This window comes from Camelus ferus, chromosome 5 (assembly GCF_009834535.1).
Source record: "Camelus ferus isolate YT-003-E chromosome 5, BCGSAC_Cfer_1.0, whole genome shotgun sequence".
Taxonomy (NCBI): domain Eukaryota; kingdom Metazoa; phylum Chordata; class Mammalia; order Artiodactyla; family Camelidae; genus Camelus; species Camelus ferus.
This window is the reverse complement of record NC_045700.1, coordinates 24,031,505-24,048,848: the sequence shown is the minus strand read 5'-3', so window position 1 is coordinate 24,048,848 and position 17,344 is coordinate 24,031,505. Positions and strand designations below refer to the sequence as shown.

The following is a 17,344-nucleotide window of genomic DNA, read 5'->3' as shown; positions in this document are numbered from 1 at the left end:
TAACCTCAAGTAGCAATCTAAGAAATGTCCATAGCTTGATGGTCTGGAAACAAAACTATGGGCTGAAAATACCACATCTCTTTTTTTTCCTCATTGTATGTAAGGAGAAAGAAATGGAAAAATCAAAGACTGTACAGAAGAAAGAATATGACTTTGGAGTGATGAGACATGATTTCCAATGCAGATTGAATCCCTTCTATGTGATCTCAAGTGAAAGGATAGTTACAGTTGTATGATCACTTGGTGGAGAGGCTTAGCGAAGGTTATGATCAGGTGCCTATTATGGAATCCTGAACCTAGCAGGAGCTCTGTAAATGAAATTCATTTTTCCTACACCTTTATTCATTCAACAGATAGTCTTAGAGCAGCTAACTTTGCACCACAGATAATGTATTAGTCAGCAGAGGCCACGTTGTGCTGCAGTAATGAAGACCTCCGCCCCTAATCTCAGTTGCTAAAACACCACAGAAGTTTAACTCTCACTAACTCAAAGTCTGCTGCATGTTTAGGTGGCTTTCCAGGGCAAGTCTCCTCCATGTAGCAGTCCAGACCACTTCTCTCTTTTAAGCTAACCATCTTAATATTAGCCCTCTACAACAGAGAAAGTACAGTCCAGAACTGCTCTTAGGTATTTCTTCCTGGAAGTGACACACATCAGTCAGCTTGCAATCCATTGGTCAGAACTAGTCCTGTTCAAGGGGATGAACGTGGACTCTTTTGTGTGCCCAGAAGAAGAGAAGAACTGAATATTGATGAACACAAGTAATGCCTTCCACTGGCCAGGCTCTCGGTACTGTGCAGTGAACAAAATGGGCATCTTCTGTCTTTCTTTTGTGGATCTCTCAGTCCTGAGTGACATGCTGCTGGGACAGTGCTGGCATCTGAAGAGAGCCAGATTTCTGTCCAGGCAAGGCAAGAAACTAGATCAAAGTGATTGTATTCAGTGAGTATAAAGCTATATGAGGAAACAGGAAAGGGTAACAGTTGAGTATAAGTGACAAGTATGGAGAACTTAGCAATCCTCAATAAATATTTACTGAATGAATGTTAAGTGAGGAATAAGAAGAAATTTAGCTCTAAGAAACTAAATGGGAAAGGCGACAGAGAGAGAACAGATATAGGAAGAAAAAACACATGGAAACAGTTTATGCTTTTCAAATGTTCTGAATAATATTTGGGAATAAAAGCTGTTCTTGCTGTATCTGCTGCTTCCAGTAAGCCTGAAATATTCCACGCTGGTCTCTTCTGCCATGGCTGGGCTGCGGAGGAACGCGTTCCTAGCCAGACTGTTTCATTCTTACCTAGTCAAGAATGTGGGAATTGTTGGGAGACTTGGACTCTGACTCATCTTCTAGAATGTTTTGTGACGAGTCAAGTTTGCTTGATGGGCAGCTGTCAAATATAGAAGTGTCCCAGAAAATGAGGAACTATAAATACTGAAAATGCTACAGAGTTAAGCAAAACTCCGTATGAAGACAGTTTTATGGCAGAATGTTAGAGAGGGGTGGTTCCTTAAAGCAGTAAAATGATTTCTATAAAAAAATGTTTATTAAAGGATTGATAAAAAACATGTTTAAAAAAAGGAAACATTTATTATGTAACCCCTACAGATAAACCCTGTTAACATATTGGTATAGTTCACCCCAAATTTTTTTCTAAGCCCATACATCCATTTGTCTTACAGATGTAGATCAGAAAATACATATTACTCTGTCTTCTCTCTTTTACTTAGCAGTATTTCTTGAATATATTTTCATGTCAAAAAACATACTTCTACAAAATTATTTTTCATGGCTACATTCTATTGTATCATATGTATGTGTCAAAATATATTTATCATCCCATTAGGTTGTTTACAGATGGTTACTGTTATAAACAATGCTGTTATGAACATACTCTGGCTGAATTTCTGTGCACCTCTTTCATTATTTCATATGGTAACTTTTCTAAATAGGAATTACTGTGGCAAAATTTATGTACAGTTTAAGGCTTATTATGCCCATTACCAAATTGCCCTCTAAAATATTGTTTCAATTTACATCCCTACCAGCAACAGATGAGACAAGAAGGGTGTTTAGGAGCCCGTAAGTCTACAAGGGCGGTCATAGAGAATTGATTATATTATTAAATGTGTGTTTAATCTTGACAGCTGTTGACAAAAAGGGGCACTTAGTATATTACTGTTAAATCCTCCATCCTGTATTTCATGCCTTATACTGAAATCCTAAGTATGAGAACTTCACATTAGGCTTCTTAGGAAGGAATTTAAGACAGATTCACCTGTTCCACTAAATGGGCTCCTTAGTGTCATGGGTGCTCGGACAAGTTCCATTGGATGTCTGCAGTGAGTTCCTCTCTGACAGAATGTATTGAGCTCTGCCAGTGGCAGATCCATGCCTTGATGTATGGCTGTGACTCAATATCTGTGCACATCTTTAATGATTCCCTGAATATTAAGCAATTTTCCATTTGTCTAAAGAGAAAACCGAGAAAAGTTTTCAGCTAAATTGACTATGTAAACTTTGAGGGACATAGATGAACTAGTTAAGTGTCTACTTAGAATATGTGATCTACTAATTTAGACATAATTAATACTTTAAAGCATGTATCATGTAGAATATTTTTAGAAGTCTTGCCCTTTTCTCAACCTTGTATTTCATGAAGCAGTTTTAGTCCACCTCCCCTTCCCATGCATTCTTGACATCAGAATAGGACCACCTTTTCAGGCAGCTGGCATGTTTCTGCCACCTGTCATCTGGAATTCAGTCTAAGCGGTTTGGGTGCAAGATGGTGAAACTGTGTATGATGCCGTCACTGGGAATCTTCTCCCCAGCTATAAAAACCCACTTACTACTCAAGGTCTCCAGTAACAACTTACTCTGATACTTTTTTTAGTGATCTTTAAAATACTTGTTTTTGACAACACTCTGAATTGTTAGGTCATGTCTCCCAAAATAAAGACTAACTCAGCATTAAATTCCTTGGCTTCTGTTTTTACCAGTCCCATCAGGTGAATGACTGCTGAAACTATCCAAAACTCTCATCAGTTCACGCCTCAGGTTAATGCAACTTCCCCAGACTGTACTTTGTTCAAAATAAAGTAATTGAGAGAGTGCTTGGTATTATGAGAGACTTTATAAGGACTTTCGATAAAAATGCCTCTTCTTCTGTAGGATAATTATGGGGAAGAAAAATCTCACCTTACATTCATCCATATATTATAGTTTAAACAAAGAGAGAGGGGATTCATACAAATCTCTTTTGTGTTTTTATGCAAAGTGACTATTGAATATGACAGCTTTTGTCTACCTATAAAGGATATCTTAAAACTACAGTAGGATTGTCATGCATTTTTCTGGTATAAAAACACTGAAAATGTAGGTTCAGAAAGCCTGCTGCTTTGAAAATATTCACATGGAAATCTTTTAAGAACTACAGCTTCTACCCAATTAAACCTCCTTCCAAGCCCAAACCGTATCTACTTTTACTTTAATACAAAACAAATAAACCAACCAACAAACAAACAGCAGGAAATATTTAGAGTAGCTATTCTCTTGGGGATCCACAGCCAAAATTTTTGGAGTTCAAAATGAAAAATTTAGAGAACTGAGTGGCTAGATTTCCCTATAGTGTTACTCCCTCTTTAAAATATATTATGTTATATTGTTTGCACTCTTCTCATCTAAGTATTTCCAAGAGAATCAGACTAAACTAACATATATTACAGATTAGGTGGCAGCTATTTGACTGATATGGTTAAAGATAGGATATTCTTCACTTTAAATTGTTTGGAGTCTTTGTTCTTGCCCACAGCAGCAGTATATAGGAGACTTATCCAAAAACTTCCTAAAGGTACATGTATGTCATATGCATCATCTTAAAAAGTGATGAACATTTTGCTGCTGCAGTCTTTATTATTTGAAGTAAAGCAAACTGATACAGAGCTTAAAATAGTTACAAAACTGTAATTCTATAAGATCTTACAATTCCATCAGATTATAAATGCCGTTTTAAAATGTTAATCAGAAGATGCATTTGTTTTAATTCTTGATACTGAAAATATTGACTGAATTGTGAATTAACACATTTAGGGTTGCAGATGTCATTTTTCATGAGATTTCCTGAATGATGTAATTTTCATATTTCATATAGCAGTTTGATCAATTTACAGATTTATTTTACATAATTAGTTGGTAAATGAGAAATTCAATTGCTGATATATAACTATTTCTCTGTAATGTAGAAAATAAGTTAAAATTCTGAATTATAAATAAAAAAAAAAACCAAATATTTTGAAGACATCTGGTCCACATCTGTCTGAAATAAAATAATTTAAAACAGTGGAATTAAATGCAAGAAATACTGAAATATTCACACCTTAAATGTAAAAAATAACTCATTCCATTTTAATGTGATTTCTTAAATTGGTGATTTTTTTTGTTTGTTTTAATGTCCTTTAGCCTCTCAGTCTGTCATTACCAAGAAGACTGACAAGCTAAACAAACAAAAATAATCCATGTTTTTCAAAGCTTCTGATAAATGAAAGAATTATCTTTATTACTATTCTTTTGTGTGTTGACTAACCTCCACTCCTAAGTTAATACTCAGCGGACTTAGACTCAGGCCTACCCCCTATGATGTATTTATAATTCTCCATTCAATTATTTAAAATGAGAGATTAGTGAGAGAGTCTGTAATCTCGCTCCCTAAATTGTGTGTTCCTTATAGGCACAAAGAGGCTCAGTAAATGTGAGAGGGAGGTATTCAGACTCATGGAAATGAAAAGCATCTTTGGTACATTCTCATGATCAGTAGAGAATCGTCCTTTGAAGACTGGTCTTTTCTTTTGTTAAAAACCTGTGTTAAGTGGAAAATTAACCATTTTAGGAGAAAGGAAAATACACTAGCCTTTCGACGGTCTAACCAAAACATGAAAAACATGATAGCTGTCTCCCTTCATAAAAGGTGCAGAGCCGTTAAGACTTCAGTAGGACTGGGTTCTGAGCCATGACAGAGAAGTTACATTCATGAGAACACTCAATGCTGAAGCTTCAGTATAAGGGTAGGGGAAGATCTCTGCTTGGATGCCAGAGGCTCTCCTAGAGAACAGGAGACCATGAGAGGAACTGGTACTGTGGGAAGTGGAAACACTTTTCCTAACACATACCCTAAGTTATCACAAGTTATATTTTGTGTGTTTATTTCCAGGGAGCATGATAAAGATCCAGAGAGCTTTTTTAAGGTATTGATGCATCTTAAGGACTTAGGACTCAATTTCCATGTGTCTGTCCTTGGAGAAACCTTCACAGATGTCCCAGGTATCTCTTTTGAATTTTCTAGTGTGTATTTTTATAGGTGACATAAGCTGTACAACTTAAGTATTAATTTCCATGTCTCCTTTTGTTAGAATAATCAAGATGAGCTCTGTTAACCGAAAGATTATATGACGGCATTAAAGTGTGATTCAATTAAAAAAATACTTAAGTAAGCATTCTTTGATTTAAGTTGAGAAAGTGAAGTCATCTCTTTTATCAAATATAGTTTATACAGTGCATCTTGATGTAAATAAAATATATTGCTTTAGGCATCTTAACACTTAAGGAAAGTGGGAGTTTGTAATTGGATATACAGCCTCTCACCTCTGGGGTCACTGGTTTGAATCCCGCTCACATTGGTAATGGCTGAAATACATTACCATCTGTTAGGTGGCCTGTGTAAAGCATTTTGGCATCAAACTTGCAATGTGGAGTAGACACATATCATAGTTGTCATTGTTCTGGGCCTTTTCTTATTGAACTTGAGAAAACAGACAAAAATCGGAAGCTGGTAGGTCTTCTCATCCTTAATGCCACACGGAGCCTTTTCAGAGCCGTTTCCTTCACCCTGCATCCTCACTGGGTGTGTCTAGGTCAGTGAGATGACCATCCTGACCACTGTCCTAAGCACTTATGTGTTCATATTTTTTAAGCTTCAGAAATTCAACTAAATATATATATATTTACACAGACAGCAAAAGTTCAGAAATGACCTCTGCCATCGTGCCTTATGACTTTAAGGACCCCTTTAAGTTTACCCTTACTTAGTACTTTTTTTTAATTGAAGTATAATCGATTTAAAATGTTGTGTTAGTTTCTGGTATACAGCATAGTGATTCAGTTATATATATACATAAATACATATACATGTATTTCATTACATGTTCTTACAAGCCACTGAATAGAGTTCTCTGTGCTACACAGAAGGACCTTGTTGTTTATCTATTCTGTACATAGCAATTTGTGTCAGCCAATCCCAAACTTCTAATTTATCCCTCCCTCCTCCCTTCCCCCACCTTAACCATAAGTTTGTTTTCCATGTCTGTGAGTCTCTTCCTGTCTTATAAGTAAGTTTGTGTGTCTTTTTTTTTTTAAAGATTCCACATATAGGTGATATCATATGATATTTGTCTTTCTCTGACTGACTTACATCACTTAGTATGATATCCTCTAGGTCCATCCATGTTACTGTCAATGGCATTATTTCACTCCTTTTTAGGGCTGAGTAGTATTCCATTGTATAAATATACCACAGCTTCTTTATCCAGTCATCTGTCCATGGACATTTAGGTTGCTTCCATGTCTTGACTACTGTAAATCGTGCTGCTGTGAACATTGGGGTGCATGTGTCCTTTCAAATGAGAGTTTCCTCCAGATACACTTTTTGATTCTGGTACGATGGGAACACATACACCCAGCTTGTACCAGTAGCCTCATCTGCTGTGGCTCCTCCTCTGGCCCCTATGCTTAGGACACCAGCCTTTCTTCAGCTCCTCTAAGGTTCCAAGATCCTCTAGACCTTTAAACATTTGCCTTTTTGTATTGTATTCATTTGGTCTCAGCTCGGGGACATTTTCTTTCAATGTGAAGCTTTATCATGGTCTCATGTCACTTTATACTTTTACTTCATGGTGCTTAATTCAGTTTCTAATCATATAATTATGTACAATTTCTTGTCTCACTGCCTCCCACTCTCTGCACACACACAGACACATACACACTAGAATGTAGGTGCTGGGGGGACAAGGGTTATGACTGTCTTGTTCATCACTGTGCCTCAAAGCCTAGTGGGTAAGGCTGGAACTCAATGAATATTTGTTGGATAAAAAAATAAAAATAATGTAAACTCCTGGTCTTCAAGCAATTTGTAGTTTTCTTGAGGAGGGAACATTTTTTGCATAAGCACAGGACCAGAGAGAGAAACACAAGAAAATATTAGTATCTACTAGTACTGACCCATGTGGCTTCGAGTAGACTGTTAATTGAAGAGCTGGCACTTGAAGAGCCCAAGGGTTAGGACATTCCAAAAGGGGAAACGACATGGGCAAAGCATATAAAAGCAAATCTTGTTTATTGTCCTTAAATGAGAGAACCATGTCAGTGATTTGTACTGTGAGGTCACCATGCTGAGTGGGATAGAAGGTTCTAGATGCAGAACTTAGTAATACTTACACAGGCAGGGCGGGGCCAAAGTTTGCAGCATAACCAGAGTAGATGAGGTAAAGGGAAAAAATTGGGAGCCTCATCCTGAACTGGAAAGAAATATGATGAAATGCATATTTTAGGAAGATTTATCTTGCAGTGATAAGCAGGCAGAATTGCAGTAAAACTTGACAGCGGTCATCCAAGTGGGATTCTGTGAGGTGATGGCAGAGAGACTAGTGAGGGCTGGATGTGTGAGAGAGAGATTGTCGAGGAAAACGCAGAGAAGCATTTGGTAGACGGATGGCTGTGGAAAAGGAAGGAAGGAAAACTCAGTTCATTTTCAAAAGCCGGTGAGTTCAGTTTTGTTTGTATCAGTTTTGAGGTGTTGGTGGATGGACTGAGAGAAGTGGCTGGGAGATGTCCCTACACAGAAGGCTTCTCAGCCAGTTTTACTCCTGGGTAATGTTAAGCTACCATTCCAAGGAAGACGAGGTTGTTACTCAAAGGGTCGTGTTCTTGGGATCACTGCTCTCCCTTCCCACGCGTTAACAATGAGCTATTTAGAGCAGTATGGGGAACTGAAAGTGGGATGGGGAGCAATTAGCGGCCCAAGAACTGAGTGCTCAGTAATTACAGACTCAATCTTTCTTTGGCTTCCCCTCAACCCAAACTTACTGAGCACTGTGGAAGGGGGATTGCACAGGGAACGGGACCCAGTGTGCACCTCAGGGAGCCCTGCCTGCGGAGACCCTTGCGTATAATTACAGGATGTGGGATGGTTACGGAGCATGGTGGAAACCTACAGGGGGAGTCATGTTACCTCCGCACACACTTCTCCCAATCTCAATTGCGTCTGACCCATCTGTCATTTCAAATGTGAATCAACTCTTTTCTTTTTTTTTTAATATAACTTTATTTGTTGTCTTTTTTTTTTATTTGTTTTTTTTTGGGGGGGGGGTAGGAGAGAGGGAGGTAATTGGGGTATTTTTCTGTTTATTTTGAGAAGAGGTACTGGGGATTGAACCCAGGACCCTGGGCATGCTAAGCATGCCCTCTACCACTTGAGCTACACCCTCCCCCCCTGAAGCAAGTCTTGTTAAGGCTACAACACTTCACCTGCACAGAGGAAGAGCCCAAGTTGTTGACTGGATGAATGAGCCTGGTGGCATTCCAGGTGGTGCTCCTGGAAGGCCACCTTGCCAGGCTGTATTCCAGAGGTTTCCTGACAGGGCATTCCATGTGACTTAGCCATGCATATCACTGTTCTTGCTTAACAAACACCAATACAGCCCTTGCTGTCTTCCAGGCGTTGTTCTAAGCCCTTTATAAATGTGAGCTCTTTAACTTCATAACAGTCCTGTCCAATAGCACTGCCTCCATTTTTCTTGGGTGAGGAAACAGAGGCACAGAGAAATTAAGTGAGGCCACATAACTAGGTAGTATTTTTAACCACTGTCCTGTGCTACCTTTCCATTTTCTTGTTTTCTGACCTAATTGTTTCTTTAAGTTTAAACATTTTTTTTCCTCCACTCACCATCCAGCACTTCACACAAAGGATTACCTGGCTGTAATCTAGGTGCACTCTTCTAGGTGCTATATTAGCATATCTAAAATCCATACCATAATACTAACTTATATACTGTGTAGCATCAGCCAAACAGATCATTCTGAATGCTGTTAACATTTGTGAGGAAGTGATTTTCTTGTTAATAATTGCAGTAATACTTATTATCCTGTTAGTTGCTACTATTTATTGGAAGTTTGCTTCTTTCTTGGTCCTTTGCCAGGTTATTTCATGTAATGCTCATGATAATCCCAATGGAGTAGGTACTATTATCCCATTTGATAGATGGAAAAACTGAGCCTTTGAAGGCTTAACTCTGGTTATACTGCTTGTGAGTCAAGTTTTGCTCTTTCACATACAAACCTAAATGTACTGGAAAACTAAGAAAGGTTTCATGCATGACTGCAGGACCCTTAATTACTCTTTCTTTTGAGCTATGACTTACATATAACATTGTATAAACTTAAGGTGTACAGGGTGATAATTTGACACATTTATATATTGCAATATGATTACCAGTGTCGTTTTAGCTCAGGCCTCTTTCACATTACATAATTATTTCTTATTTGTGGTAGGAACATTTAAGGTCCGGTCTTCTTAGCCCAGTTTTGAAGTATAGAATACAGTGTTGTTGGCTATAACCGCTATGCTATACTTTTGATCTCCAGGACTTATTCTTACTCTGGTTGCAAGTTTGTACATGAATTGCTTTTTATCTAACTTATTTCCCCTTCCCTACAAGCTAGCCCATCTCTGAGTGACAGCATCAGTGCCTATGAGTTTTGCTGCCCTTTTTGATGATGCAAACAATCTCCATTAAGTTTCTTTTGAAAATGTTTAAACTATAATAGAGCAATTTTGTAGTCTCCATACTGTTGGTTATTTTCAAATTGTGTTGTAAGGTTTTTATCATCCTTTTTCTGAAAAGTGTGGTAGATTATCAATTCTAGTTCTAGCTACATAGTTTATACTTGTTATGTATCATCTGTTCATTCTACAGAAGAGGAGTGAGGTCTAGGCCAGCGACTCTTCCAGGTTCTCACAGCTGGGCGCAGTGGGTGAGAGGGCAGTAGACAGCGGCAAGATTGGGAGTAGAACCCGGGAGTCAGTCTCCTCACCTTTCCTCACTTCTATACGTGTTTAATAAATGTCTTTTAAATATCTCCTTTAGGCCAAGCACTGAATTAGATACTCAGGATGAAATGGTGACTAAAACAAACACCTTCTGTGATGTTTGCAACTTGTAGTCCAGCTGCAGTGCTTTATTCATCAGTTACCAGAGCACTTAGCATGTGCTAGGTACTGTTCTAAGTCCTTTAGCATTGCCTTATTTATTCTTCAGCCCTGTGATTAGGCACTGTTGTGATTATCATTTTACAGCTGAGAAAAGTAAGGCACAAGGAGGTTAAGCCACTTGCCATCCATTCGGTTATCAAGCCTCGTCAGTCCACGTCTGTGACATTACACTCTACAGGGAAGTCCCCCTCTTACAATCACCCCCTTACAAGGAAGAAACCAGGAGGTGATAATGGTGGGAGATTCCTGGCTACTTGTATGAAATCATTTCTATTTTCTCTAATAATCTCTTTGCAAATGGAAAGTTTAAAAACAGACAAAAAACCCAAAACCTCAAAATCATTTCCCAAGTATATCACTCCTTAGATATTAAAGTGAACTCCCTCTTCTTTCTGCCATCTGTCTTCATCACAAGAAAGGTGCAAAAACAATATGAAGTGGAAAGATATTCCAAATAACCTCTGGCATATATTTAGTGTTCGATAAATACTGTTTGAATGAATGAATGAAAGAATAAGTGTGGTGTAATAGAATAATACAGTTGAGGTACCATACTGGGTATATAAAAACCTACACTGAAATGATTTCCAAATATTAGAGAGCTAATGAATGAAAATAGAGACCCCTAAGACTTAAGGAAGTTCTAAGCGGTTTTATATTATATTTTCTGTTTTCACATATACATGACCTGGACTTAACATAAATCTATTTTTCAATCTGTTCTCATCTTTCAGCTCTTATATCAGTCAGAATAAGCTAAGTTAGGCTAAGCTAACAACTGTGGTATCTCAGTGGCTTAAAACACTTAACACACTTACCTTTTATTCATGCTGTACGTTTACTGCAGGCGGGCAGCAGCGTTCTACTCACATGGCCACTCAGGGACCCGGGCTTATAGAGAGACCCAAACAACCACATCACAGACATTGCCTGTTGCTGTGCCAGGTGGAAGAGGAAGCTGGGAGGGTCTTTGATGAGCAACTTGGTGATCTAGCCTAAAAGTGTCACAGGGCTCTACTCAACTCTTTGGCCAAAACTTGTTGCAGGGCACTGCCCAACCATAAACGGGGGATCTGGGGGCAGGAATTTAATCCTACTTTGAGACCAGAGTTGAGGAGAGGAGAAATATTTGATGAACAGCACTGTTGACCACCACAGTTCTTTAATATGCATCATGATCTGTGGCTCACTAGAGAGAAAACCAAGCCTATCCAAGAAGTCTGCCTTGACCTGGGTGAGTCTATCCCAGCTGAATAAAGAACTCTTAATGAATATTAGAGTATTGCCCACAGTCTTCTTGCTGGAGACAACCCAGCTAGTGTCTGAAGACAGGTCTATCAGCCATGTCCCGTTAGGCAGAGTTGATATGATGTCGAGTTGGTCTCTGTGGGAATGGACTTAATTATCACTTACGGTGACAGCTTTTTGGAAAGCTTAGGAGGTCAATCCAAAGTGGTTTTGCCCTCCACCCCCAGGGGATATTTAGCAATGCCCAGAACATCTTGGCTGTTTCAGCTGTTGGGTGGAGGGTGCTACTAGCATCTAGGGGTAGAGGCCAGGGGTACTGCTAAACACCCTGCAGTGCACAGGATGACCCCCCAAAACAGTTATCCAACCTAACATGTCAACAGTACCAAGACTGAGAAACTCTGACGTGTAAGAATTACAGTCAGAAAATCAGATTTGATACGGGGTCCTTAGCTTTCTAGGTTGACCTCCGTTAATTCATCTGTGCAGGCCAAAGGAGGAGATGGGAAAGAGAAATAATAACAAGCCACCTGCCCTAGTTATATGGAAGACTTCAAACACAATTATGCAATTTGGGGGAAGTGCTTTCTAAACTCAGTGCAGATTTTATTATAAGACTCCTGGACTTCTCTTCAGAGTTTCTGTGTGGAGCGAGCCTTGAGTCATTTTGGATCTGAAGAAGACATTAATGATGCTGGACCTTCAAAGTTCATTCTGGCCATTATTTTAATTATTTTTAATCCAGAAAATTGAAAGGTCAGTGTGCCACATAAAGCATCCGTCAGACTCCATGTTTCAAATGAACCAAAAAGCCTAGAAGCTCCTCCATGCAAATATTTTAGCTTTGGCTAGTTCTCATGACGAGGTCACATTGTTAGCCCTTGAGATGGTGTTTTTTCCTTCTTTCTTTTTTTTTTTTAAAGCAAATGCTTAAGATAGCAAATCAATGGAATGTGTTTGTATGCTGAATAATTTCTCACAAATGATCATTCTAAACAAAAAAAAATTTTTTTTTTTCTATGAACAGCCAAAGCCTTACCACAGGATTCTTCTTTCCCTATGTTGTGAGGGGAGTTTTAGCTTTAGGCCTGGGTGGGGAAAGGGGAGCAGAAGATTGCAAAGAAAGTCAAAACCTGGACTATAGTTTTGGTGGACAGAAGTCTTTCTGGTTCGCCTTTAATCTGAGGTTAAGAACAGCATGTGGAAAGCCTCTGGTTAGTATCTGGCATGGCAATGGATATTACAGTGATCTTGGCATATTTTTGATCCTTCGCTCTGGAGGCAAATATTGGATAATTGTACAGTATTTCCCTCCCCTCCCATCTCCCTTTTCACTCAGCTCCCAGATACAATCTCATTCTCAGTAGAGCAACTACACTAAGGGCGAAATAATAGAAAGATTTTAGGAACACAAATAACTTATGTCACACTAACATAAAGGTATAACATGTTGCTACAGGGGCGACCCAGCAGAAGGAAAACTGTTAATATATTGATCAATATTGAATTATAAGACAATTATATGAGATAAATGTACCAGTCAGGTTAAATAAACTCACTCTCTCCAGACCATACCTTTCCTCAAACCTAATCCTTTTTCTTTTAATTTTTTTTAAATGTTACCACTATTTACTTAATCTCCTAACATTGAAGTATTTATTGAGTTCCTATTGTGGTCTGGCACCGTATTGTGGACAACACAAGAAGACAATGTGTTCCTCTCCTCTAGAATCTTGCCATCTGAGAAGCAAACGCATTTTTGAGATTTGCAGAAACTAACTAATATATGTAAAATTGATAAACAAGCTTATACTGTATAGCACAGGGAGCTATATTCAATATCTTATAGTAACTTATGGTTAAAACGAATATGAAAATGAATATATGTATGTTCCTGTATGACTGAAGCATTGTGCTGTACACCAGAAATTGACACAACATTGTAAACTGACTATATACTTCAATAAAAGTATATATTGACGGGATTTCAAAATTGTAGAATAGATAAGCAAGATTATACTGTATAGCACAGGGAAATATACACAAGATCTTATAGTAGCTCACAGAGAAAAAAATGTGACAATGAATATATATATGTTCATGTATAACTGAAAAATTGTGCTCTACACTGGAATTTGACACAATATTGTAAAATGATTAAAAATCAATAAAAAATGTTAAAAAAAAAGTACATATAAAAAACTACATTTCACTATACCATACCCTTGTTGATGTTGTATGTAACATTTTTAGATAACTTTGAGGAAAATTATTTATATTCACCCCATTGAAATAGCATGGATCTGAGATAGATTTTCAGTAGACAGAGCCACCTTCACATGATTCTTAGAAATAAGCATATAATCGTTTTCCAAGAATGTGATTGGGGAAGTCAGTTTCCCAAGACCCTGATTTGAAACTGAAGTCTTCTGTCTCTAAGTCCTTTGCTGAAGAAAATAACAAAGGTAATGGGAAAGTAGGGAAGATTCAAATAAATGTAAATATATATGCCCCTGACAGGAAAGAATAAATAATGTGATAGAAATGAGAATCTCTCTTAAGATAATTCGTGAATTTAACAAGATTCTAATTAAGATGCCAGAATATTACTTTATCTATCTCCATAGGGTAGTTCTAAAATTCATACAGAATAAATAAATAAATGGGCAGAGTATCAAAGAGATCACTTACAAGGGAGTAAGCCAGGAAAACACGTCCTACCAGATTCAGAATGTGTATGAAGTGATGACTTTTAAAAGAGTGCTTTACAGAGTCAAAAATAGGAAGGGAGAAAAATAGAGAGATTTCAGAAATAAACCCAGCTTGTATATAAATTTCATATCCAACAAACTTCGGGTAACAAAACTTAATATACTTATCCCAGCTTTAAAATATAATATTTTTAGTGGAAACAAGAAGTCAGGTAAAAATAAATAACTTCTGTGGAATAAAAACAATAAAACATTCATATAAATAAGTAAATACAGATTTTAAATATACACTATAGATGAAAGTTTGCAAAAGCGCCCGCATGGTAGAAGTACAATAACTTGTTGAACTCTGACCCTGTGCCAAGAACAAGGCGAGGCTTTTTACTCTGGGATCTCATTTTCTATCACAACAGTCCTCTTCGTAGACACAATTACTGTCTCCTATGAATGCATGAAGAGACCAAGGCTTAAGTTAAATTGCCCAAAGTCACACAGCTAATAAACAATAGAGGTAGAGACAGCCAAAGAAATATAAACACCGAATCAAATTTTGGGAAGAAAATCTTTAATTTTTGCCAGTAATGAAATAAGTGTAAACACAAAGAATTTATGAGACAGCAGTAATAAAAGCAATAAAAGTGGAGGCAGATCCTAAGACTGGCCAGCTTCTGGGGAGACACCTGTATGTATGGCGATGGCAATGTCAACTAGTTTCCTGAGCTATGTGAGGTACTGTATACCCCGCGTTTGACTCAGTTTTTCACATCAGAGAACGCATCCCATGGAGGCCATCAGTTCCCGTGCCTCGCTCTTGTTGCTGCTGCCTCTTTCCCAGTTGCTGGGACCTTGAATCCTACAAAAGCTTCAGCCCGGTCTTCAGGCCTCCAAACACGTTGATAGTCAATTCATCCACCTGCTGTTGTTGGTGTTCTTTCCAAACCCAGACCATCCGAGGAGAGACTCGCAGCATCCTAACAGTAACAGGAAAGTGTCAGGAGCACAGCTTGTCAGACAGAGACAGCTCCACGGGGCCGCAGTCAGCAGCGCTCCTGGATGGAGGAGCAGGCTCCCCCAGGCCCACTCTCGCTGGTGCCCCAGACAAGGTTGAGGTTCCCATTCAGTGCTTGAGACGCTCTCTACTACTTTCTCAGGAAAGATTTATTACCTCTGCAGTGGCCCTTCCCTCTCAAGTGCTCAGGAGACTCACTAGACACAAGTAACTGGTAGGCACTCACTCCCACTGCTCAGCGTGTCCTGTGAGAATCGGTCTCGTTCCCGTGATGGCTCCCAGACATGCCATCCCGTCAGGCCGAGGCTCTAAGCCTGCCGGGCCTCTACTCCTGCAGCTTCTGTAAGTGGAATATTTGTCTTTTATATGGAAAGCAGAAATTCAAACGCAATTCTCAAGGCAAGATCATGTATCCATCCTACCAGGGGGAAGGCCGTGAAGATAGTATGTCCTAGAATACAACTCCCAAAACATCTCTCAAGAAATCATTCTCAAAAGTTATAGCTATGGAAACGTGCTGAGGAAAAGTGCTCTTTAATTTTCATAAACTGGCCTCAAAGTTTATGAGAAATGCATGCTTGGGAAAGACACAAGGCAATAGATAAGTTAATTAAATAGTGTATGGGAAAAGGTCAACACATTGATAGACCAATAGGAAATTAGAAACAGATGCTAATTTTAAAAGCCTGTGAACGTGTGTATGACTTCGGGTTCGTAGATAGGATGTCTTAGAATGTGGCTGCTATACATCGCTTTGGTGTTTTTATCTCTCTGAATTCCCATAGTTGTATATGGTCGTGATTTGGAGTGTGGTATGGTCAAAATAATATTTGCCCCAATAAGGGACTATCGTGGAAGGCCTGCCAGTGTTACAAACTCACGTTTCCTGCACTGGCTATCAGAACAGGAGTCTCTGACAGAAAGCAGCACAACAGGGAGTGGATATCTGGATCCAAATAGTGAGCTTTTCCAGCTCTGGCTCCCCTGGCCTAATGGCCACGTTTGTAGAATGGAAACTGTCACAGATAGATGGTGCAATGCAATGAACATTATCCTGGAATTTAGAAGGCTTGGGGTCTAGTTCCAGCTCTGACACTGACTTATCATGTCACCTCTCTTAGCCTTAGCTTACTTTGTCCACAAAATACAGTCATCCAAAAGAGGTTACAACTAGAGAGGACACTAGAAATTAGGGTGTGTCAGCTTTTAAAAAGGGGTACACATCCCTACCCCTAAGGGGATTTCACAGGGTGACAGTTTCTGAAATTTTGATTGTAAAAGCACTAAGTATAATAATTATGCTTTTTCAAAACATATTTTATTCCTCGTCATTCTGACATCTATCGGCACTCCCACCTCAGGCAGTTGAGAACCACCGAGCTAGCCAGTCATATTCTTCTGGCCGTCTTCATGGGCTGAATAAAGTTGCCCTCTGCTCCATCCTGCAAGCTGCTGCTAACTTCAGCTTCCTAAAGATAATCTCCATGCATCTCACCTTCTCCTCTCCTGCCCTTATCAAGTTAAGTATGACCTCATTGGTTAGGATTTCTCAGTGTGGTTTCAACTACCATCCTAGCCTTACTTCAGTCCTTATCCACAAGCATCCCGGGGTGTAGCCTGGTTTACGCAGTGCTCCCCGAAAGGAGCTCATGTGTCACTACCCAGAGCCCCTCCCTCCTCTTCTACCTCTCAAAGCTCAACCCATCTTCCAAGACTCATCTCCTCTGTCACTTTTCCTGGCCTCTAAAACATGCTGCCTCCCTTTGAGTGACCGTGGGATTTTGTTTATACTCAACTGTGTGTCATACTTCAGGAACAGAAGATTCTTGAGAATAGCAATTATATATTCAGCTTCACATGACCCAAAGATTTTGATACAGCATCCTTTGACCGTGATCTACACCAATATACATATTTGCATTGTGACTGTCTGTGTGTAGGCATATTTAAAATTAACACAAAGCTTTCATAACAGAATACATATTCTTGTTGCATTTGATGCACTCTGATATTTTCTTTCTTTTCTGTTCTATCTTATTTCTTTTGATGCTGCTCT

The 17,344-nt window shown here is 38.8% G+C and overlaps 1 protein-coding gene across 13 annotated transcripts in view; it reads left to right on the top strand.

Moving 5' to 3' along the window:
* The window catches only part of GTDC1 (glycosyltransferase like domain containing 1), a 349,484-nt gene that overhangs the window by 316,688 nt on the left and 15,452 nt on the right, over positions 1-17,344 (top strand). For 12 of the 13 annotated variants that reach the window (XM_006191396.3, XM_006191394.3, XM_032479388.1 and 9 more), the window contains one exon: positions 5,209-5,318. The exons of the other annotated variant lie outside the window; for it this stretch is intronic. In XM_006191396.3, the coding sequence (XP_006191458.2) occupies positions 5,209-5,318 (110 nt within the window). The remainder of the gene's footprint in view (positions 1-5,208; positions 5,319-17,344) is intronic. 13 annotated transcript variants of the gene reach the window in all.